This window comes from Podarcis gaigeae (assembly GCF_964106915.1).
Source record: "Podarcis gaigeae genome assembly, chromosome: 3".
NCBI classification, from domain to species: domain Eukaryota; kingdom Metazoa; phylum Chordata; class Lepidosauria; order Squamata; family Lacertidae; genus Podarcis; species Podarcis gaigeae.
In genome coordinates, this window is record NC_139680.1 from 90,050,254 (window position 1) to 90,069,156 (window position 18,903).

Sequence of the window (18,903 nt, forward strand, 5' to 3'; positions counted from 1 at the left end):
CGCCAACCTCTATTCATGCTGTTGGTGGGGGTTAGGATCCAGTACACATCTCCACCTGCTAACCTCAACCAACAGAGGGTTCCACTGTTACGAAGGCCCCATTATTACGGAGGAAACACTCTTGGCAGGGGTGTTCCCACCGGCAACAGCCAGCAGGGGGTCCCCCAAACAGTATGTTGCAGCAGCAGGGCAAGGGTAGAGCACAGGATGTGCCCCTCCACACCTTGGCAGTCCCCACTAGGATTGGTCTGCCCCATGTTTTTAGGGTACGCTCAATAAAATATGAATGGCACAAACATTCACAGGAAAGAGTGAACAATAAAGAAATTGAAATATACTACAGAACCAAAAGCCTCCCTAAAAAAAATATGATGGAAGGGGCCAGTTTGTTGGTTTGTTTGCAGTATCTTGAACTGGGAGGGAGTCAGCCAAGAAGGTTTCCCATGATGGGAAAGCAGGACTGGGTGGGGGAAGGAGCTGAGCAGAGATGGGAATAGTGAAAAGAAATGGTAACAACCAGCAATGCATAGTATATACAATTTTTGGAAACGCATTCAACAAAAATAATGCAGCTAAGTTTTGTTTTTTCCTGGAACTATACCTGTTCATTTGTTTTTGTTTCAATTGCATTTTCTGGTTCCATTTTCATTATATTTGAACTTGTTGCCCACCCTGAGATCATATTTGATGAAGAGCAGGAAAGGAATTTTATAAATAAGTAAAATAAAAAGAAAGCATTGGTAATGGAAGGAGAAATTGCCATAGGGAACATCCTGGAGAAGAGGAACGCCAGAGGAAGTATGACACAAGAAGACATCAAAGGGGAAAGGCTAAATAGTAAGAAAGGATGGCTCTGTTAATGGAGAATTGGGGGGGGGGGGGCTGAAGATGGTTCTCTGCTCTCACAGCTTGGGAATTCAAGCTGTGCCCCAGGCTCAAGACCAAAGGCACAGGGGTGTGTCTTGAAGGGCTCTGATGATCAGTACCCTGACTCATACTGTAGCTGCAGCCTCTTCCTTAACAGAGAGCATGATAATTCATTGCCTAAGGATATGCCTGCTTTCAAAGTTATTTGATACAACTGTAAGGGAACTACAGTGCAGGCTGGTGTCCATTGGGATTGGCAGGGCAGAACCACAACCTCACCAGTGCCTTGCCCCATGCCCGCCCCAGCAATCATATCACCACCAGCAGGAGGGTGGCAATGCTCCTCCAACTCCCTCAACAGCTGCGTTCTTGATGTCTGTTTCACTCTCTTCTAGCTACTAGCATCCGGCTTCCAGTCCTGCAATGCCACCTCTTCTGTGATGTATAGCTTGGAGAAAGTCACTTTCTCTGTTGCATCTCCTTCTCCCCCCGCCCCCAGTCACTGCTGCATCCTCAGCCAGATGTGATATTCTGTTTCTGGAAATTCCCTTAGGGGTATGCCTAAGGGCACAATCCTAAAAGCCTGCTCCTGGTCCTAGGCTCCTGATGGATCACATCGCCGATGCAACGGTACAACATCTTGATCTCACAGAGGGTAACCAGTTGCCTGTGAGAAGCCTGCAAACCAGACCTGAGCACCACAGCACTCTTCTTCCACATTGGCTGCCATTGCTACATCTTGGGGTTTGGTGGCCCACCAGATTACTACAAGTGTTGGTGCTGACCTTTAAAGCCCTAAACGGCCTTGGCCCAGTATACCTGAAGGAGCGTCTCCACCACCATCGTTCAGCCCGGACACTGAGATCTAGCGCCGAGGGCCTTCTGGTGGTTCCCTCACTGCGAGAAGTGAGGTTACAGGGAACCAGGCAGAGGGCCTTCTCGGTAGTGGTGCCCGCCCTGTGGAAGGCCCTCCCATCAGACGTCAAGGAAATAAACAACTTTCTGACTTTTGGAAGACGTCTGAAAGCTGCCCTGTTTCGGGAAGTTTTAAATGTTTGATGTTTTATCATGTTTTTAATATTCTGTTCGGAGCAACCTAGAGTGACTGGGGAAACCCAGCCAGATGGGTGGGGTATAAATAATAAATTATTATTATTATTATTATTATTATTATGGGAGCACACCAGCAGAACATGAGAGCAAAGACTTCTTTCACTTTTATTCCCAAGCCCCAGAAAGTAAAAGTGGTAGAGTTGCTATAATTAAGAGTATGAAAATGTTATCATTTAAACACGATTAATAGAGGTTGACACGATACCATCTGCAGAGCCTAATGAGAAATGTACCCATCTCTTGTGGAGACTGAGCTACATAATGAAAACCCTCACTGCTACTCTGCACTTGGGTCCATGTACATACGGGATGCTGCATTCCGCAGTCCAGATCATACTTACTCGTCCAAGCCACATTGTTCAAAATCCTCAGCAGCTGCATTGCATTAATCTCAGGATACTAAAGCAAGAGAGACAAGATATTATAGAAAAACCCAAGCTTTGCACATTTCAAGTTCTACGCATTCAAAAGACCATAATTTTTAATGGAGGTATCACATAGAAAACTGAGTTTTGAAGCTGCAGCCACAGATCAGCTGTGAAAGTCAAGGCATTTTCATAAGATATCAGCAGAGGTCATCAGAGAGGGATGTTCATATTTAAAAGCTTATCATGGGAATCTCTACCTGCATGTGAACCTTGCAACCGGCTTTATTATTTTGTCCCAGTTTCCTTCCTTCCTTCAAGTGGTGATGAGCTGATATATGTTTGAAAATATATACAAATCAAGTCAAACCATAGTGGCGGGATTGTTCTATAGGCACTGTCTAATGGGCTTTCATCAGCATGCTTTCCAAAATGTAGGTTTCTCCCTCCCTCCCTCCCTCCCTCCCTCCCTCCCTCCCTCTCTCTCCTACAATTTTTTTTCACAGAAACTAACATGAACAGGGCAGTTTGGTTATTCCCTCTGGTGGACCCTATAGGCAGACTTACTTGATCAAAGTACTTAGTGAAGAAATCTTCCCAATCTTCATGTTCATCAACTATTTCCTGCAGACGACAACAACAAATCAGAACAGAAGCAGGATGGAAAGGCGGTAGCTCAAGATCTAGGTAATGGATTGCAGTGGATCAGCAGGCCAAGCCACTAGTCCAACAGAAGTTTAGTGGCAAGAGAACAGCTGACAGTCAAACTTATCCTAGAAAAATTGACTTTCTGCAGTTCAATTCTGCATGCCAATTTGCAAGAGTTTACGGGGGAAAGAACAGACACCTGCAGCCATGAGACTCTTGAGTTTGGCTTTTGAGGTCAGAGCCCCCACTCAGTAACTGCCGTTCCCAAGATGCCATGAGAATGAGCATCCACTTGGCTTATGTCTTTTCTCTTGATATGATAAATGCCAGCTGCTGGGGTTCATTCAAAGGGAGTGTATTCACTTCCCATAAGTTACGACATCAACATACTCTTGTGGTACTGTTAGAACATTAAAAAACACAGTGAGTTACACCTCTTCTCCCCTTTTAAAAGCACACAGCAGGGATCGCCTATATATTTCCAGATTTACATCCTGCCATTCAGGCCTCAAAGTGAAGCTGGCCAGCAATAAAAGTCCATTTGCAAGCTTAGCCCACCATACTCAACTGATTGGTTCCCCCACCCTGGAAGCTCTGATGAGGATCGCAGGTCAGCAGAGAGGAATAGAGGAGAGAAGCAACTCAAGCGGTGTAGCAGTTCTTCAACTCACCTTTGAAAGGACACAGCTGGAATCACCACCCAATTCACTGAAATCAAATTTTAACAAGTACAATGAGAGGTGTAGATAGTGCAACAAGGTGAGAGGGGGAGGGAAGGCAGAAATGTTTATTTTGTCCCATACAATGCTTCTTCTGGCTCAAGCTCTCCCCACAAACATTGCTGCTTCAGCCAGTGTTGGTACAACTGTGAAGCCATCTGCTTTTGCAAAGTTGACAGGCCTGTAGCTGTTCTGCAGCTGCTGGACTACAACTCCCATCATGTCCAGCCAGCTTAGCCAGGGATGATGGGAGTTGTAATCCAACAACCTCTAGGGACCCAAAGTTGAAGAATGTAGCACACAGAGGTCTCTGAGCTTCATTGATGGTCCATTACAACTGGTGTCACCAGACAACTGGTGGCTGGGAATGAAAGCCCTGGCAATAGTCTTGAACTCTTTTTGCCAGTAAGACAAGATGCCACGGGATTTTCTTAGAGCAAATGAGTCATTTTAGATTAAGCTATGTGCCCACTGCCCCTGCCTCCACTCCCACACCACTTTCTGCACTGTAGTAATCTTTGTGTTGCTTAATTATGATTTTAAGTTCTGCTTTCATGTTATTTAATATGTATGTACCCCACTCTGGGACCTTGCAATGAAGAGTGGGTAACTAATTCATAAAAGAATGAACAATGATTAATAATGGATTTTTATTTTTATTATTAATTAATTAATTAATTAAATTTGTATACCGTCCCTTATTCGTAGATCTCAGGGCAGTTCACAACATAAAATCACAATATAAAAAAGACAAAATGCATATTTTTCCTAATAAAAATAGGAACAAAAACAAAGCTAGAACCCGCCTTCCACAACATTGGAGGTCCATCAGCCAAAGGCCTGGTTGAAGAGGAATGTTTTTTGCCTGGCGCCTAAAGGTGTATAATGAAGGTGCCAAGCAAGCCTCCCTAGGGAGAGCATTCCACAAATAGGGATCAACTATTACTATGACATTGCTGCCATTGTTGTAATAATAACGATAATAACAATAATAACAATAATAACAACAATAACAATAATAATAATAATAATAATAATAATACCCCACCCATCTGGCTGAGCTTTCCCAACCACTCTGAGCGGCTCCCAATCAATTTAAAAACAATACAGCATTAAATATTAAATTGTTGTTGTTGTTGTCGTCACAGTTCACAGGATTCAGAAGCCTGCGGTCCTCCACAGGGAGTTGCTGGACTACGATTCCCATCATCCTTGACCAATGGCCATGAAAAGGTAGGGCAAACTACATATCTCCCACCAGGGAGCACCCACCACCAGCCTTTCCCTCTGGCAAAATTACACACTCCCCGCCCCTTAATGATTGTAGCAAAGCAAGACCGGAGGACTTACTGAAGGCTGTGCTTCCTGGAGAAGACCCGCAGGATGAAGTTTGATTCCTGGTTGGGTTCTGCAGTGGCTGGGACAATGACATAGGCCCCTGGTGGGAGCCGGAAATCCTGAGTCACTTCACGGTCATTTACAAAGACTGCCCTATTCAGGGGCATGTTCCAGACAAAGAAGGCAGCCGGCAGTTTTCTATTAAGATCATGGTACTGAGAAGAAAGAGAGAGAGAGAGAGAGAGAGAGAGAGAGAGAGAGAGAGAGAGAGAGAGAGAGAAACTTACAAAAAGCTTACACTGTTTGGGGATTATTATTTTTTTAAGTCATGTAAAGAGTTCCATGGAGAGGAACGAGCTAATATTTATATGAAAAATAGGAGGGGGGGTAGCATCCATTTTCGAAGGCACAAAATAGATGTGATGCTAAATGTGTCATCAGAAACCACATCCATGTTACTTAGAAGTAAATGAAAGAGCAGAGGCAACCCTGAAAACAATGGGTGCTTGAATTTGTCTAAATTACATGCTAATATTTTGCCCGAAACCTGATAACAACAACAAATACTTTTTTCCTCCCAGCACTCAGATCCTGTGAAGCTACTTCCTATTCCATGTTCCTTAAGACCCACTTCACATGCCCTGCTCTGGGTGTGTCCACCAATAAAGTGAAGCAGGTGGTTGCCAGTGAGAGGGCCTTTTCAGTTGTGGCACCCTGGTTATGAAATGCCCTTCCCTGGGGGGCTCTCCTGGGGCCATCTTTGTGGTCTTTTCAATGCCAGGCAGAGACTATTCTGTTCCTCCAGGCCTTTTAAATAGGGTCTCTCCATTTTTCAATCTACATTCAATTTTATGAGCCTCTTTTGTTGTATTTATGTAGCATTTGATTTCACATTTCAAGGTACTAAAATAGTTTTTACTTTTCTTGTAAGCTGCTCTTTGCATTATGAGGTGGCATACAAAGGCCATTAAATTCTATACTAAAATAAATTATTGGGCACACATCCTGCACATAGAATGGAAAAAGTGGGGAACTGATGATAATTCTACAGAATGCCTTTATCAGAAAAATTATACCCAGGCAACACAGAATCATCAGAGTGGTCCAAATATTTCCTAAATCGGTGCATACCCTTTGTGCATGTTGTCCTAAAACCCAAGAATGCAAGCAACCAATTTTGCTCAGAAAAATAGCCCCATTGATTTCAGTGGGGCTTACTTCTCCGCAAGTAGGCTTAGAATAGAATTACAACCGTGGTCTCTTTTTGACAACCCCATCATCCCATTATGGCATGATGATGAAGGCAAAATTGCACTGTTAATAGGCATCTCCCATTACTAGCGACTGAATGAGAGAATGCCGGACATGGAGACGGTCAATAACTGCATTGGCTAAGAACTCTGGTGCCTTCCTGATTTGGCCATTCCTCAAAATGGCTCTGACATTTTGCTCTCTGGCGGACTTTGCTGCCCACAAGAGCAGTTGCAGAAAGACTTTTGCTCTCTCTTTGGTTGTATTTCTCTCCTGCTAATGCAGCAATCTGTCATCTCCTAAGAGGGTGGGGTTGCCCCTTTGAATGCATCATATATTAAATGCAAGGCTTTTATGCCTCAGTCAATGCAGTGATTCATTGTATTTCCAATGTTAAAACTGCTCTTGGTTTTGTACTTCACTATATTAATCTTGGTGCTCAATACAAGTCTGGAATTTACTTCCAAGCAGACTCCAGCTCTGATCTTCAATGAGCCTGGATGTAAAAGTGTTATCTCCCAATTGGTCCAAACCTCCAGACGTGAGACAAACAACTTTGGCTTGGCTGCTGCATTCAAGTAGTCTCAACCAGTCTGTTGATACTGAGCCTCTGGCGCCTTTGGGTAGAAGCCAGACTGGTTTCACAGCATGACAGTAGGTAGACAGGCTGGGCTTTCAAACCACAGCATATCTGAGACCATACAGAGCCAAATATGTGGGTCATGAAATCATAGAATCATAGAACTGTAGAGTTGGAAGTGACCACGAGAGTCATCTTGTCCAACCCCTGCAATGCAGGATTTTCCCACCCAACATGGTTTGGGGCATCTGGGCCTGGGCAAAAGCTTTGGCCAGAGGTAGCTAACATGGCGTCCTCTGGCTACGGTTGGACTACAAATCCCAACATCCATGACCATTGGCCATGCTGGCTAGGGCTGATGGGAGAGTTTGGAATTCAAAAACATCAGGAGGACACCATGCTAGCTTCCCCTGGCGTAGGCCAGATTCACAGTTTCTCTGATGACCTGGTCCTATTGTCCTGACATTGCTAAAATCAGAGGAAACGTCTCAGCTGATACTTTGATGCAAATGGACCCAGACCAAGGTAGCAAAGGATATAGCAGCATCAACCAAACTCTAGTCCCCATGCAGGTTAATCGTGCCACCGCTTTGTTCCCATCTGCCATGCACATCACATGGCTCAAGTGCACAGCAGCCTATAGCCAGTGAATTGCCAATTCTTGGTTTTATGTCCTGGTAAAAACGCCTTCATAGGCAGCTCTTTCCCTGATATAACATCTACTTGAATTTGATGGCAGTGTAACAAAAATATCTGAGACGAAGGCACTTGGGAACATCATTTAACTGTATGCAATGGACAAAAAGAAATGATAGCATCGATTTAGTGGCATCTGCAAATAATGCCAAAGAATGAGCTAAAAAAAAGTGGGCGAATTCCCCTAGGGATTTATACTTTGTGGGACTTAAAAAGGAAATATAATAAAACAATTTCTCACTCAGCCCTGTCTACTGCTTCTAGGCATAGCTCAGGAACACACCACCATTAATGCTTAATTAAGCCATAAAAATGCATTATCTTGAAATGCATTGAGTCGCGAAGGCATTAACAATCTTTTTTTTTTTAATGCCTTAAGAAGCTTCTCTAAAATAGGTGGAAAAGAAAATGGGACACACTAGCTTTGAACAGAGTTTGGAAAGCCATGTCCAAACACTCACATACGAACAGAAATTCCAAGTTCTGCAGAATACAAAGCATCAAGGTTTTGGGATTTTCCAATACTCTGAACACAGGATTTCGGCAGTTGTAACTTCCCAGCAGAGATGGTTAGGATCGTGGTGCAAATCCGATTCCCATGCTTGTAAACTGGCATGGCTGAACATGAACCTCCAGCCAGGGTGGAAGGCGCAAAGGCACCAGAATGTGAAATTTATCAGGGCTGCAGACTTTGTGCAGCTTGCAGGCATTTCCCACTTGCACAAAGTCAATGCAAGGCCTATAGCACCTCATAAGAACAGACAAAGAAGAGCCCTGCTCGTTCAAGCCAAAGAGCCATTTAATCCAGCCAGTGGAAAACCAGATGCCCCAGGGAAGCTTCCAAGCAGGACCTGAATGCAAAGGCTCTCTGCACACATATGATTCCTAGCAATGGGTCCATGTGTCTCAACATGTGTAGAGAGAGAGGAAGATGCAGCTACTTGCAAACAACACATTTCAGTATTTGGGCACAAACACCATTTCAAATATCCAATTGTTTCCACCTTAAAAGATTTTAAATCCAGCCCAACTGAGATTGCACTCAGATCAGAATTTTGGCTATGGTAAGCACGCAGAAGTTGCATCTGTTTTTACCTACTCTGTCTCAGGGAAAAGTGCAGGAAGGAAGCATATGCAAGAACACACAGCCAAAATGGGAATAAGCAACATGGGACTATATACGTACCTCCTGGCCCACCTAGGAAAAAAGAAAGTAGAATATGTATCAGCCAGAGAATTCCAAGTAAAATTTACAACTGAAAGTTACAGTTGATTGAATCAGTCAAAAGGGCCACCAGACACTAAAGCACTGAACTCCCTATTTTAAAACTTATCCCATATACTAGGCACCTTGGGGAGGTAAGGTTGCTGAAGTGCAGAACAGCCACAGGATGAACTCTGACTCCTGGTGGGGTTCAGAGGTGGTGGTGGTGGAGACAATGTCAAAAGCCCTAGGGGAGTGGGGGGCAGAAATCCTGACTTGCTTCAGCAGCTACACTTGATGATATTCCTAGACCAGCCTTTCTCAGCATTGGTCCCCAGATGTTGGTAGACTACAATGCCCATCATCCCTGATTAGCTAGGGATGATGGGAGTGGTAGTCCGACAACATCTGGGGACCCAAGGTTGAGTAAGGCTGTTCTAGACATCTATCTATTGAAGGTAGAGGAGTGGAGAACCTGTGGTCCTCCAGATGTGCTTGGTCTCCAACTTCAATCAGACCCAGTCAGCTTGGCCAACAGTCAGGAGTGATGGAACCTGTAATAGTCCAATACCATGTGTAGGGCCACAGGTTCCTCACAGGGGAGTCTTGAAGCAGAAGAGAGCCTTGTTCAGAACTAGGATGGAGGGCATCATTTGTGCCTACATGGGATGTTGACTTGCCCAGTTCTTTTCCCTGTTTTCTACTTCTGATTCACAGCCTCCCTTGGTAGGTCAGGGTCCCTCTCTGTTCGCATTAATCAAAAGAAATCTGTACCTGCTAGGAAGAAACTTCTTATTTTCTGGCAAGGGGCTTTGGAGAAACAGCTTAGGGCAGGTGTAGTCAATGCCGTGCCCTCCAGATTTTGCTACACTACAACTCCCATCATTCCCTGACCGTCAGCCGTGCTTTCTGGGGGTGATGGGAGATGGAGTCCAATGACATCTAGAGGGCACCACACATTGGCTGCCCCAGCTTAGAACAATTTAACCCAACAGTTTCAGCAGGAAAGCAACAAGATTCCACCAACCTTATAGACGGAGAGGCCTATGGGGAGATGAGGCATCCGATTCCGGTGATGGTCGTTGCGCTTTTGGATCAGAGACACCAACACGCTGCAGGAGTAACGGGACGTTTTGCTCCCGTTGCCTTGCAGAACTCTCAGCAAGTACTGGGGATTCCTCCAAAATGCAGCTGGAGGTGAGAGATGCAAACATGTGAGCCTCTAGCTCAGAAGAGCAGGTGCTTAGCTCATTTATGCCAGCAAATTATTTTCAAAAGTAGCGTTCCCCAAGGGGCACCTCACCGTTGTGCACCTTCATCCTGCCCCCCGCTGTGCTTCCTTTGACCCATTTGCCGACCTGCGTCGAGCACGTCCACTTCTTCCCTAATTCCTTACTCAGGAGATCAGGAGTCAGTTTACAGATCATCAGACCCACAAAATGGGTTTTAAAATCTTGCAGGGACATCCTGTGAGAAAAGAACAACAACAAAGACACAGAGTCAAATGTCCATCCTGGCTTAGGACTGACATTGAAACTAACGCATCTTCTGTTTTTGTTTAAGGCTTAAGGCTGCTGTCAGGTTTTCTGTCCCAAGTTGGCGTCTCCAGATAATGCTCCTGTCTGAAATACTGGAGAACCATTGGTCATTCTGGGCTAGATGGCGCATGATCTGACACAGTATCAGGCATCTTCCTTGTTTCCTAGCTCCTGTTCCATGTTCTTCAGAATAGAGGTGGCAAAGCTCAGGACCAGAGGCCAAATGTGGCCCCTTCACAAGCCACACCCCTTCTCCTCAAGGCCTCACCACTCACTAGCTCCGCTTGTCCTTCCCGTTTGGCCTAGCCTGTGTCCTTGAATTCTGATAGTGCCTCCTGCTTGTCTGGGTGGAGAGGGGGTGTGTGAGCATAAATAGAAAGAAGCCGACTGTAAAACCCACGCTCATTGCTCCACCCACTTTTTCTTCTGGCTCCACCCACCCTCAGCATGTGACCCAGAAGGGAATGTGGCCTTTGATCTCAGAAAGGCTCTGCAGTCCTGCTTTCAAAATTAAATCCCTGACCGTAGAATGGATGCATGTTGCCTCTGACATGCACCCATTTCTCATCATGCGCACAGAGGTCCACAGGTTCCCATTTCTCACACTGGATTTGCCAAAGCGTGTGACTGCTGACAACACATTATAGGACAAGAGCGCGTGCAGAGGATACACGTTTTGCCTTGGCTTACGTTTAGTAATTACCAATAAGCAGCAGCACTATGAGGAGGAGGAGCAGACAAGACAACCGCAAATAATTCTTAGCAGAGAGGTTTTTTGGGAGCCCAAGAAGAGGAGGAACGGCACTGTGTGTGTTAACACTGCCACCTAGTGGCAAAATGGTGTGACATGAGAAACTGGATCACTTGTATCCTCCTTCGACGTGCGGTTGTGGGTGTGCACATGTGCTCATTTGGGAAAATGTGGATTTTCAGACTTCACAATGCAGCCTTTTAAACAAAGCTTAATCTCACTTTTGAGGGAGTTTTGAAATCGGAATAGGTTGGAGCAACACAAGTCCGACTGCATTCTATACCAGGCAGGGTTGGAGAAGAAATTAATTTCAGTTTGCAATCCCAGGTGAAATGATCAAATTCACACTTTCCGAAACAGTATGTGAAGCGAAACACTGCTATCCTTCAAAACTTGCACTTATCTGAATTTTGCGACATACTTCTGCAACCAATGTTTACAAAAATGTATACGTATCAGGGGGGAAGTGTGCATTAAAAAACGATGATATTGGTGAAAATAACATACAAAACTGTGTTATGTTAGGGAAAACGGCATGCAAAAATGTGTACGTTTTGAATAAAACAGTATCACTGCACTCACTCACACACACACAAACAGACCCTTTGTTATTATTGTTCCCTCCCTCTATTTCAATTGCACAGGCTGTGATTGTCATTGCTTATGTAGCCAAAACACCTAAGTATATCGGCAGAACGTGGGAGCTTAAGAACCCCTGTCCCCAGAAAAGAAAACGAAATGAGGACCGAGAGTGTTCAGCGTCCAGGAAATGCTGAATAACTGCTAGGATATAAAAAGAAGAATATCAGAGAGGGGAGAGAAATTGGAACAACCAGAATCCTGAAGAGGGAACACTCTATGCTGCAACATTGTGTTGCAGGCCCGACTTGTATTATAAAAAGCCGCTCACTAGAGGTATGCCTATTTAAAATATCACAGCAAACTGGACTCATTAGAGACAATGCCATATAGCCAGATGTTTGCAGGGATTAGGGCATATCTCCAATATTAAGGTGCTGGTGATAAATGATACGGGGCAGCCATCATCATTAGAAGTCATGCTTGTGAGCAGCAACAAACCGGGCAGTTCCGGAAATAAGAAAGTGTTTTAGTTGCAAAGGAGTGAATGAACTGGCAGTGAACATAAGAACTTGAGAGAAGTCCTGCTGGATCAGTTCAAAGGCCCGTCTGGTCCAGCATCTTCCCAGATGCCACTGGGAATCTCACAAGCAGAACCCAACGCACCTGCAATTCCCAGAAACTGGTGTGAATGTGGCATGCCCTCTCTTTTTTTCCTCAGCGAGCAGAAATTAAGGTTTTTAAGAAGTAATTTTTGCCAGTCCTAAATACACAACAGAGAAGAAAATCTCATTGATATCCACAGTGGTCTCTTTCCGCTTAAAACTATGCCATATGGATATCTGACCTACTAACAGGGGAGAGGCAGGGAGGGTCGTGGGCAGTGCTTTTTTTCTATTAAAAAATATTTAGGGGTATTCTCATTTTTACTCAAGAAAATCACCATTTTATAGTTCAAATCGGGGAAAATAAATACAGTAAATGGGCAAAAGGCTGCCATCGGGGGTAGCAACAGAACTGACGATTCACCGTGCTAGAGAAGAAACTATTATTATTTTTTAAAATTGTTTCTTCTCCCGTTAGATTCACAAAATGTTTAGGGATATGTGTATCCCTGCTCACCCCCAGGAAAAAAAGCACTGGTCATGGGACAATTTGCTGAGCAGTCATTCTATAGGCATTTGAGAAACCCTGTACTGGGGGCAAGGGGAGAGAAGCAAAGAGGTAATTTCATTAAAGTACCAGAATTCTCCATCGTCATCATTCTTCCGCAGCAAAATCTTCTCCTTTGGGCTGAGCTGCTCCCATTTTCCAGAGCTAAAGGGACAGGAAGAAAAGAGCCTTGTTTAAAATAGGAACCCACCCGGCTTTGTTGCAGAATAGGCCAGTATCCTGCCTTGCCTGTGGGCATTTATTTAATATTATGGTCACCAATACCAGAGACTAGAGATGTGACCAAATTTCTGCAGTGGGGAGAAGAAATTCTCCAACTGTTGGTCAGGGGTGGACCTCACCATCAGCCGTGGGGAGAGCACATCACCAGGGCCGGGGGAAGGGGGTGCGGTGTGGGCGGACTGCCCCGGGTGTCACCCCTGAGGGGGTGACAAAATGCCTGCTGGCACTCACCACGGGGCCTGCAGCACGCCCAAGCCACGCGTCTCTGCTGGGAGTGATGCGGTGGCTTGGGTGCCCGCAGGCTCTGTGCTGCCCCAAATGGTCCACCCACCGCCTTCCCCACCCCAGCCGTAGGGCGGCTGAGTGGGAGGAGGCAGGCAGACTCCTCAGAGGCCCCGCGGAGCGTCCTGCCCCGGCTTGCCTCACCCCATGGGCAGCTTGCTCCGCCGCTGCACAACACCTGGTCCCCTGCGTGTGTGTTTTTCAGTTTTGTTTTCCTGACACCGCAAGCATCGACATCAGCAACCATTTTGCAGCCTCCAGAATGCCCTGGACTTGGCACCCTTCTTGCAGGGGAGGGGGTGCAAACTGTGGCCGCCACCCCCAAAAATAATGATGCTAGAGAATGTGGGAAGATATCTTATATGGAGTCAGATCCTTGGTCTATCTAGCCCAATTTACCTTACCCATCTAGCTCAATACTGCTCACAGAGAACGGCAGTGGTTCTCCAGGATTTCAGACAAGGAACATTTCCTACCTACCTGTAGATGCCCGGATTTGAACCTTTGACCTTCTGCATGCAAAGCGGACACCCTACTACAAAGCTATGGTGCTTCCCTTGAATATTCAGGATTTTTTTCCGTATATTTTCTTATTTTGTGGTTTAACTCATTTTTAATTTTATTGAATTGAGTCTCCTGTACAAGTCTTAGAGGCAACTGTAATTAAGTGGTAAATAAATTGTTGAAATAAAATAAATAAGGTCAACTCTGTCCACTTGGCTTGCCCTTCTCAGTGTGACAGCACCATATTCACATCTCATGCCGTTGTTGGGATCAGTATCTGCCTGCAGGTGGCACTGTGGGTTCATCTCTATAAACCATAACCTCTTTTTTCTCTCTCAGAAACGCACCTGTCACTCCAATCTCCTTTCCATTCAACTTTCCCCCAGGGATTTCTCAGTCTCACTAAATTCTCGGGTCCATGTTTGCAAGTCACCTGTACAGAAACAAAAAAAACAGATTGCCTTAACCGGGGTTACAGCCTCCTTTCCCAGCTGCTCTGGTGACATATAAAAACATTTCAGGTGCAATTCAAGGAGCCAATTTTGGCCTATGAGGTGTTCAGCAAGCTGGTCCCTCCAAGACAGTGCCTTTTCCTCTGACATTTGGTCAGAATCACACTGATATAAGGAAGAGAGGGAGATGCCTTGCTCAAAAAATCCCAGTGACCGTTCTCAATGGAGATGCACTGGAGAGAAAATAGAACAATTGCCAGGGAGTCAAAGAGAACTTCCCTAATACTGCTTTCTGGACTGGCCATGCAGGTAGTAAAGGTACCACTGCAATACAGTGCCTCCAATGTCTATTCCATACAGGCAATCCAGGAGGGTACCATAGCCAAGGCTATCAAAAGCTGCTGAGAGATTGAGTAATAAAAAGATGGTCTTACTCCCCTTGCCCCTCTCCTAAAAGAGCTCAAACAGGGCGCCCAAGGTGAAACAATATACGCTGGACATTTCAAACTACCAACATGGAGTGAAAAATCGACACTGTGCAACAAAACAACACAAAACTCAATGCTACGCAACAGAGTGATTGCTAATGCACACGGCCGGACTCATTCCTCTGGGGTGGCTTGCTTAATGGGGGGGGGAGTATTTAACAATGGTCAGCGATGGTGGGCATTACAGTTCAACAGCGAATGGGGGCCACAAGTTCCCCACTCCTGCCGTAAAAAGAACATTTGTTTGTACATGATTGATAATTAAAAGCAGGGGATTTTATCAGCATTTCCCCAACTGGGGTCAAACATGCAAGTGGCAAGAGTTAAAAGGTGCGTAGACCAGAGACAGGTCACCTTCTGATGCATTTTATGGAAGAAAACACTGAAATCCTCAACCTTCCCCTTTCCACAGACCTGCTTTCAGCTTTAAACCCGGCTCCGCTTAGCATGCACATGTGAGCCTCTCTGTCAGCAGAGCCTCATGAATCAATTACAGCCTTTGATTTACACATGGGCCCAGCTATTATCCTCTATGTTTTATTCATGCCATTAAAAGGAAGCACAGCTCAAGGAAAAAGAAACCATTCTGATGCGCTCATCATCTTCAATAAGGCCTGATAATATTTAAAGCAAGGGCAGAAGTGTATGTCGAATGTACCCTACAGCCCTGCTTTTGTCCAAGGTACTAAGAAACTAGATCAGCCTGCCCCAACCTGGTGCCCTCTAGATGTTGAAAGCTGGAGGCCAAATCGTCTGGAGGGATGGCTGGGGAAGGCTGATCTAAGATCAGTGGCATTCATGTTCAGACAGAGCAGCTGCGCCATTCAGACTTTCTCCCTGCCCCTGCACACCCTGAGCTGTCACCTCTGCCATATACCTGCTAACCACCATGTGGTTAGGGTGGTCCTGTGTCCTACTTTACAGTGTCCAGTCTGAAGGGCTATCAGAGGATGCCACAAAGCTCAGGGGTTTCCACATCCATCCAGGGTGCCATTGTTCAATTTCACCTACACCTGCAAAATGTTACAGGCAGTGCTTGTTTTCTAAAAAATATGTTTAGGAGTATTTTCATTTTCCGACTCATATTAAAATACTGCCCCTCGATGAGGTCAAACTTAGATTTGCAAAATGTTTAGGGATATGCGTACCCCTGCATACCCCCAGAAAAAAAGGACAGATTACAGGCATTGCCTTGGCATGAAGCAATGGGAGAATAGGCTTCAACCTAAAATAATGTTGTTGTTGTTGTTGTTGATGATGATGATGATGATGATTATAAAACCATAGCTGAAACAAACAAACAAAAAGGTGGAACTTACTTTTCGAATGCCAGTCACAGTGTAGGCATGGCCAGACACTAATCCATTTGACAGGACATTTCTTTCCTGAAGAGAAGGACATAAAAACATTTAGCTATGCTGTAAACCAGGAAGCGCCAACCCTGTTGGGCCCATTTGCAAAACACTGCAGAAATTTGGTCACATCTCTAGTCTCTGATACAGTGGTACCTCGGGTTAAGTACTTAATTCATTCCGGAGGTCCATTCTTAACCTGAAACTGTTCTTAACCTGAAGCACCACTTTAGCTAATGGGGCCTCCCGCTGCTGCCATGCTGCCGGAGAACGATTTCTGTTCTCATCCTGAAGCAAAGTTCTTAATCCGAGGTACTATTTCTGGGTTAGCAGAGTCTGTAACCTGAAGTGTATGTAACCTGAAGTGTATGTAATCTGAGGTACCACTGTATTATGGTGACCATTATTGATGACCATTTTTATGCTACTCAATATATGAAGAGAGAGAGAGAGAGAGAACAGAAAACCAAAGTGAGTAAACAGGAGTAGTTTCCATTGGGTTTACTGTAAATGCCACTCACAGTTTGCACTAAACACCTCTGCAAACTTCCTGCTTTATCTATTTTGAAATTAGGGGGTGACTCACCTTCCATATAAAGAAAAGTATTCAGGAAAGAAAAACTACAGATTATCGAGTTGAGGCACAGAAATAGAGGTTTACAAGATGGTGCTTGCTATGGAGAGACACTTCCTTTTGCCAACATGAAAAACTCAGGGTCAAAAGGGAAGCTGCATATTTAAGTGAAATAGCGTTGGGTGCTTTTGCAAGACATATTCCCGAAAGCAAATATCTATCATCTTAGGACTGCCCAATGCTGAAAGATTTTGGGGAGTCTGTTTTAGTAGACTCATCAAAATATTTCTAGAGACCAGTAGTGATATTGGAGTACCTTCAGTATACTAAATGGCAATCCATCTGTTAACAGCAGTGAAACTGATGATACACCAGAATCAGAAATGCCCTTCTCCACCTTCCATTGATTTGCTGCTAAGTATGGCGTGACATATGGCTTGTATGATGGAACTGATCATATGATAGAACTGACTAATTGAATTAGGTTAAGAGAAGGCGTACAAAAAAATGGTTGCAAAAGAGAGTTTGTGTATACTATATTAGAACAATAGCAATTAAGATTTGGTAGAGCCATTTTCTATATTAGGGGGGATTTACCGTATTTTTCCATGTATAAGACTAGGTTATTTTAAGAAAATATTTTGCTAAAAACTTGGGGTCGTCTTATACATGGATAGTGGAGAGGTGGGACAGGGGATTGGTGGCTGCCGCAAGCAGGATATTTTTGCAGGTGATTGGTGGGTGCTGCAAGGTCCACTGGCTATTGGCTGCTGCGGCAATTGGGCGGGTGATCGGTACTTGCTTTTGGCAAGCGATTGGTGGCTTCGCCGATGTGCGTTTGACTGGCTGTTGCATTTCTGTGGGGGAACGATTTTGGCAACCCCCCCAAAAAGCCCAACAAGTGTGGGCAATCTCCCCCCATTTTCTCTATTTGGAGTCCCAAAAGAGAGGGGGGTCTTATACATGGGGGCATCTTATACATGGAAATGTACAGTAGTAACATGTATAGGAGGGAATTCTCTCTGGGAAAGGGCCAAATCTGTTTCCCATTTTGATATCAGCAAAACGAAACCCAACGTAGTACATTGATTTTGGCCCAGGACAGAGGGGTTCATATCCCTGCTTGGCATAGAAGCTCACTGGGTAATCTCTAGGTTGGATTAATATAATGTGTTATACATGTGGCTGCCTTTGAAGATACTTCAGAAACTGCAGCTGATGAAAAAATCAGCAGCTCAATTGCTGACTGGGACAAGATGGTCTGAACCTTTAATCTTGATGTAACTGTATTGACCACCACATAGTTTCTGGGCCCAATTCAGAGTGATGGTTTTGATCTATAAAGCCTTATGTGGCTCCAGCACCTCAGAAACACCTCTCCCCACATAAACTGACCTGGATGCTGCATTCCTTATTTGCCACTCTCCTGGCTGGCTGTGTCTGGCAACCCATCAGAGATCTGCTGTAGTTTGCTCTTGTCATGATATCCCAGAGATCAGGTGGAGCTTCAGACAGCTTGATCGTCATAGTAACTCCACCTGTGAAGTCCACCAGAGCTTCTGACACTTGCCCAATCTGCAGGTCTTCGTAAGAGCCACACAGCCTGTCAAGAAAAATATGCCAAGATTTATAGATATATGACACTCTATTGATTATTGCAATAGGGCAGAGATGGAGAACCTTAGACCCAGGGGCCAAGTACGGCCCTCCACGCCCCTATGCGGCCCTCCTTGAGTGTTTTTGCCTGGATGGAATGCATCCTTGAACTCTGACCATGCTTGCTGCTTATCTGGATGGAAGATAGAGAGGGTGGGTGGGTGGGTGGGTGTGGAAAGTAGCCTAATGTACAAAGGTAAAATTCACATTAGTTGTTCCACCCACTTTTCTTGCTGGCTCTGCCCACCTTTATGCCTGTGGCCCTTGGGAGGTTGGTTGCCCAGAGGGGAATGCAGTCCTCCAGTTGGAAAAGGTTGCCCATCCCTACAATTGAGTTATGAAGGGATGAGACAAGGAGGAGGAACAGGTGTTTTTATATATATATATATATATATATATGCAGGTTTTGGTGTCCTCGGGTGTCTTCCCGTGTAAAAGTTGGGGTGTCTAGGCGACGTTTCGACGAGGTCTCACTCGTCATCTTCAGGCTGGTGCTTTCGGCTTGACGAGTGAGACCTCGTCGAAACGTCGCCTAGACACCCCAACTTTTA

At 45.0% G+C, this 18,903-nt stretch overlaps 1 protein-coding gene and 1 long non-coding RNA gene across 2 annotated transcripts in view; one reads left to right on the top strand and one right to left on the bottom strand.

Moving 5' to 3' along the window:
• The window catches only part of LOC310841650, a 248,280-nt gene that overhangs the window by 180,630 nt on the left and 48,747 nt on the right, over positions 1 to 18,903 (top strand). The gene's annotated exons all lie outside the window — the stretch shown is intronic.
• LOC310841384 (calpain-14-like) overlaps positions 1 to 18,903 on the bottom strand; it is a 44,662-nt gene that overhangs the window by 12,077 nt on the left and 13,682 nt on the right. The window contains exons 6-16 of the mRNA XM_083732364.1: positions 18,092 to 18,299; positions 16,090 to 16,155; positions 14,178 to 14,263; positions 12,892 to 12,966; positions 10,085 to 10,248; positions 9,809 to 9,972; positions 8,764 to 8,775; positions 5,063 to 5,265; positions 3,665 to 3,701; positions 2,913 to 2,969; positions 2,322 to 2,379 (exon numbers count right to left, since the gene is read on the bottom strand). Coding sequence (XP_083588490.1) covers positions 2,322 to 2,379; positions 2,913 to 2,969; positions 3,665 to 3,701; positions 5,063 to 5,265; positions 8,764 to 8,775; positions 9,809 to 9,972; positions 10,085 to 10,248; positions 12,892 to 12,966; positions 14,178 to 14,263; positions 16,090 to 16,155; positions 18,092 to 18,299 — 1,130 coding nt within the window. The remainder of the gene's footprint in view (positions 1 to 2,321; positions 2,380 to 2,912; positions 2,970 to 3,664; positions 3,702 to 5,062; positions 5,266 to 8,763; positions 8,776 to 9,808; positions 9,973 to 10,084; positions 10,249 to 12,891; positions 12,967 to 14,177; positions 14,264 to 16,089; positions 16,156 to 18,091; positions 18,300 to 18,903) is intronic.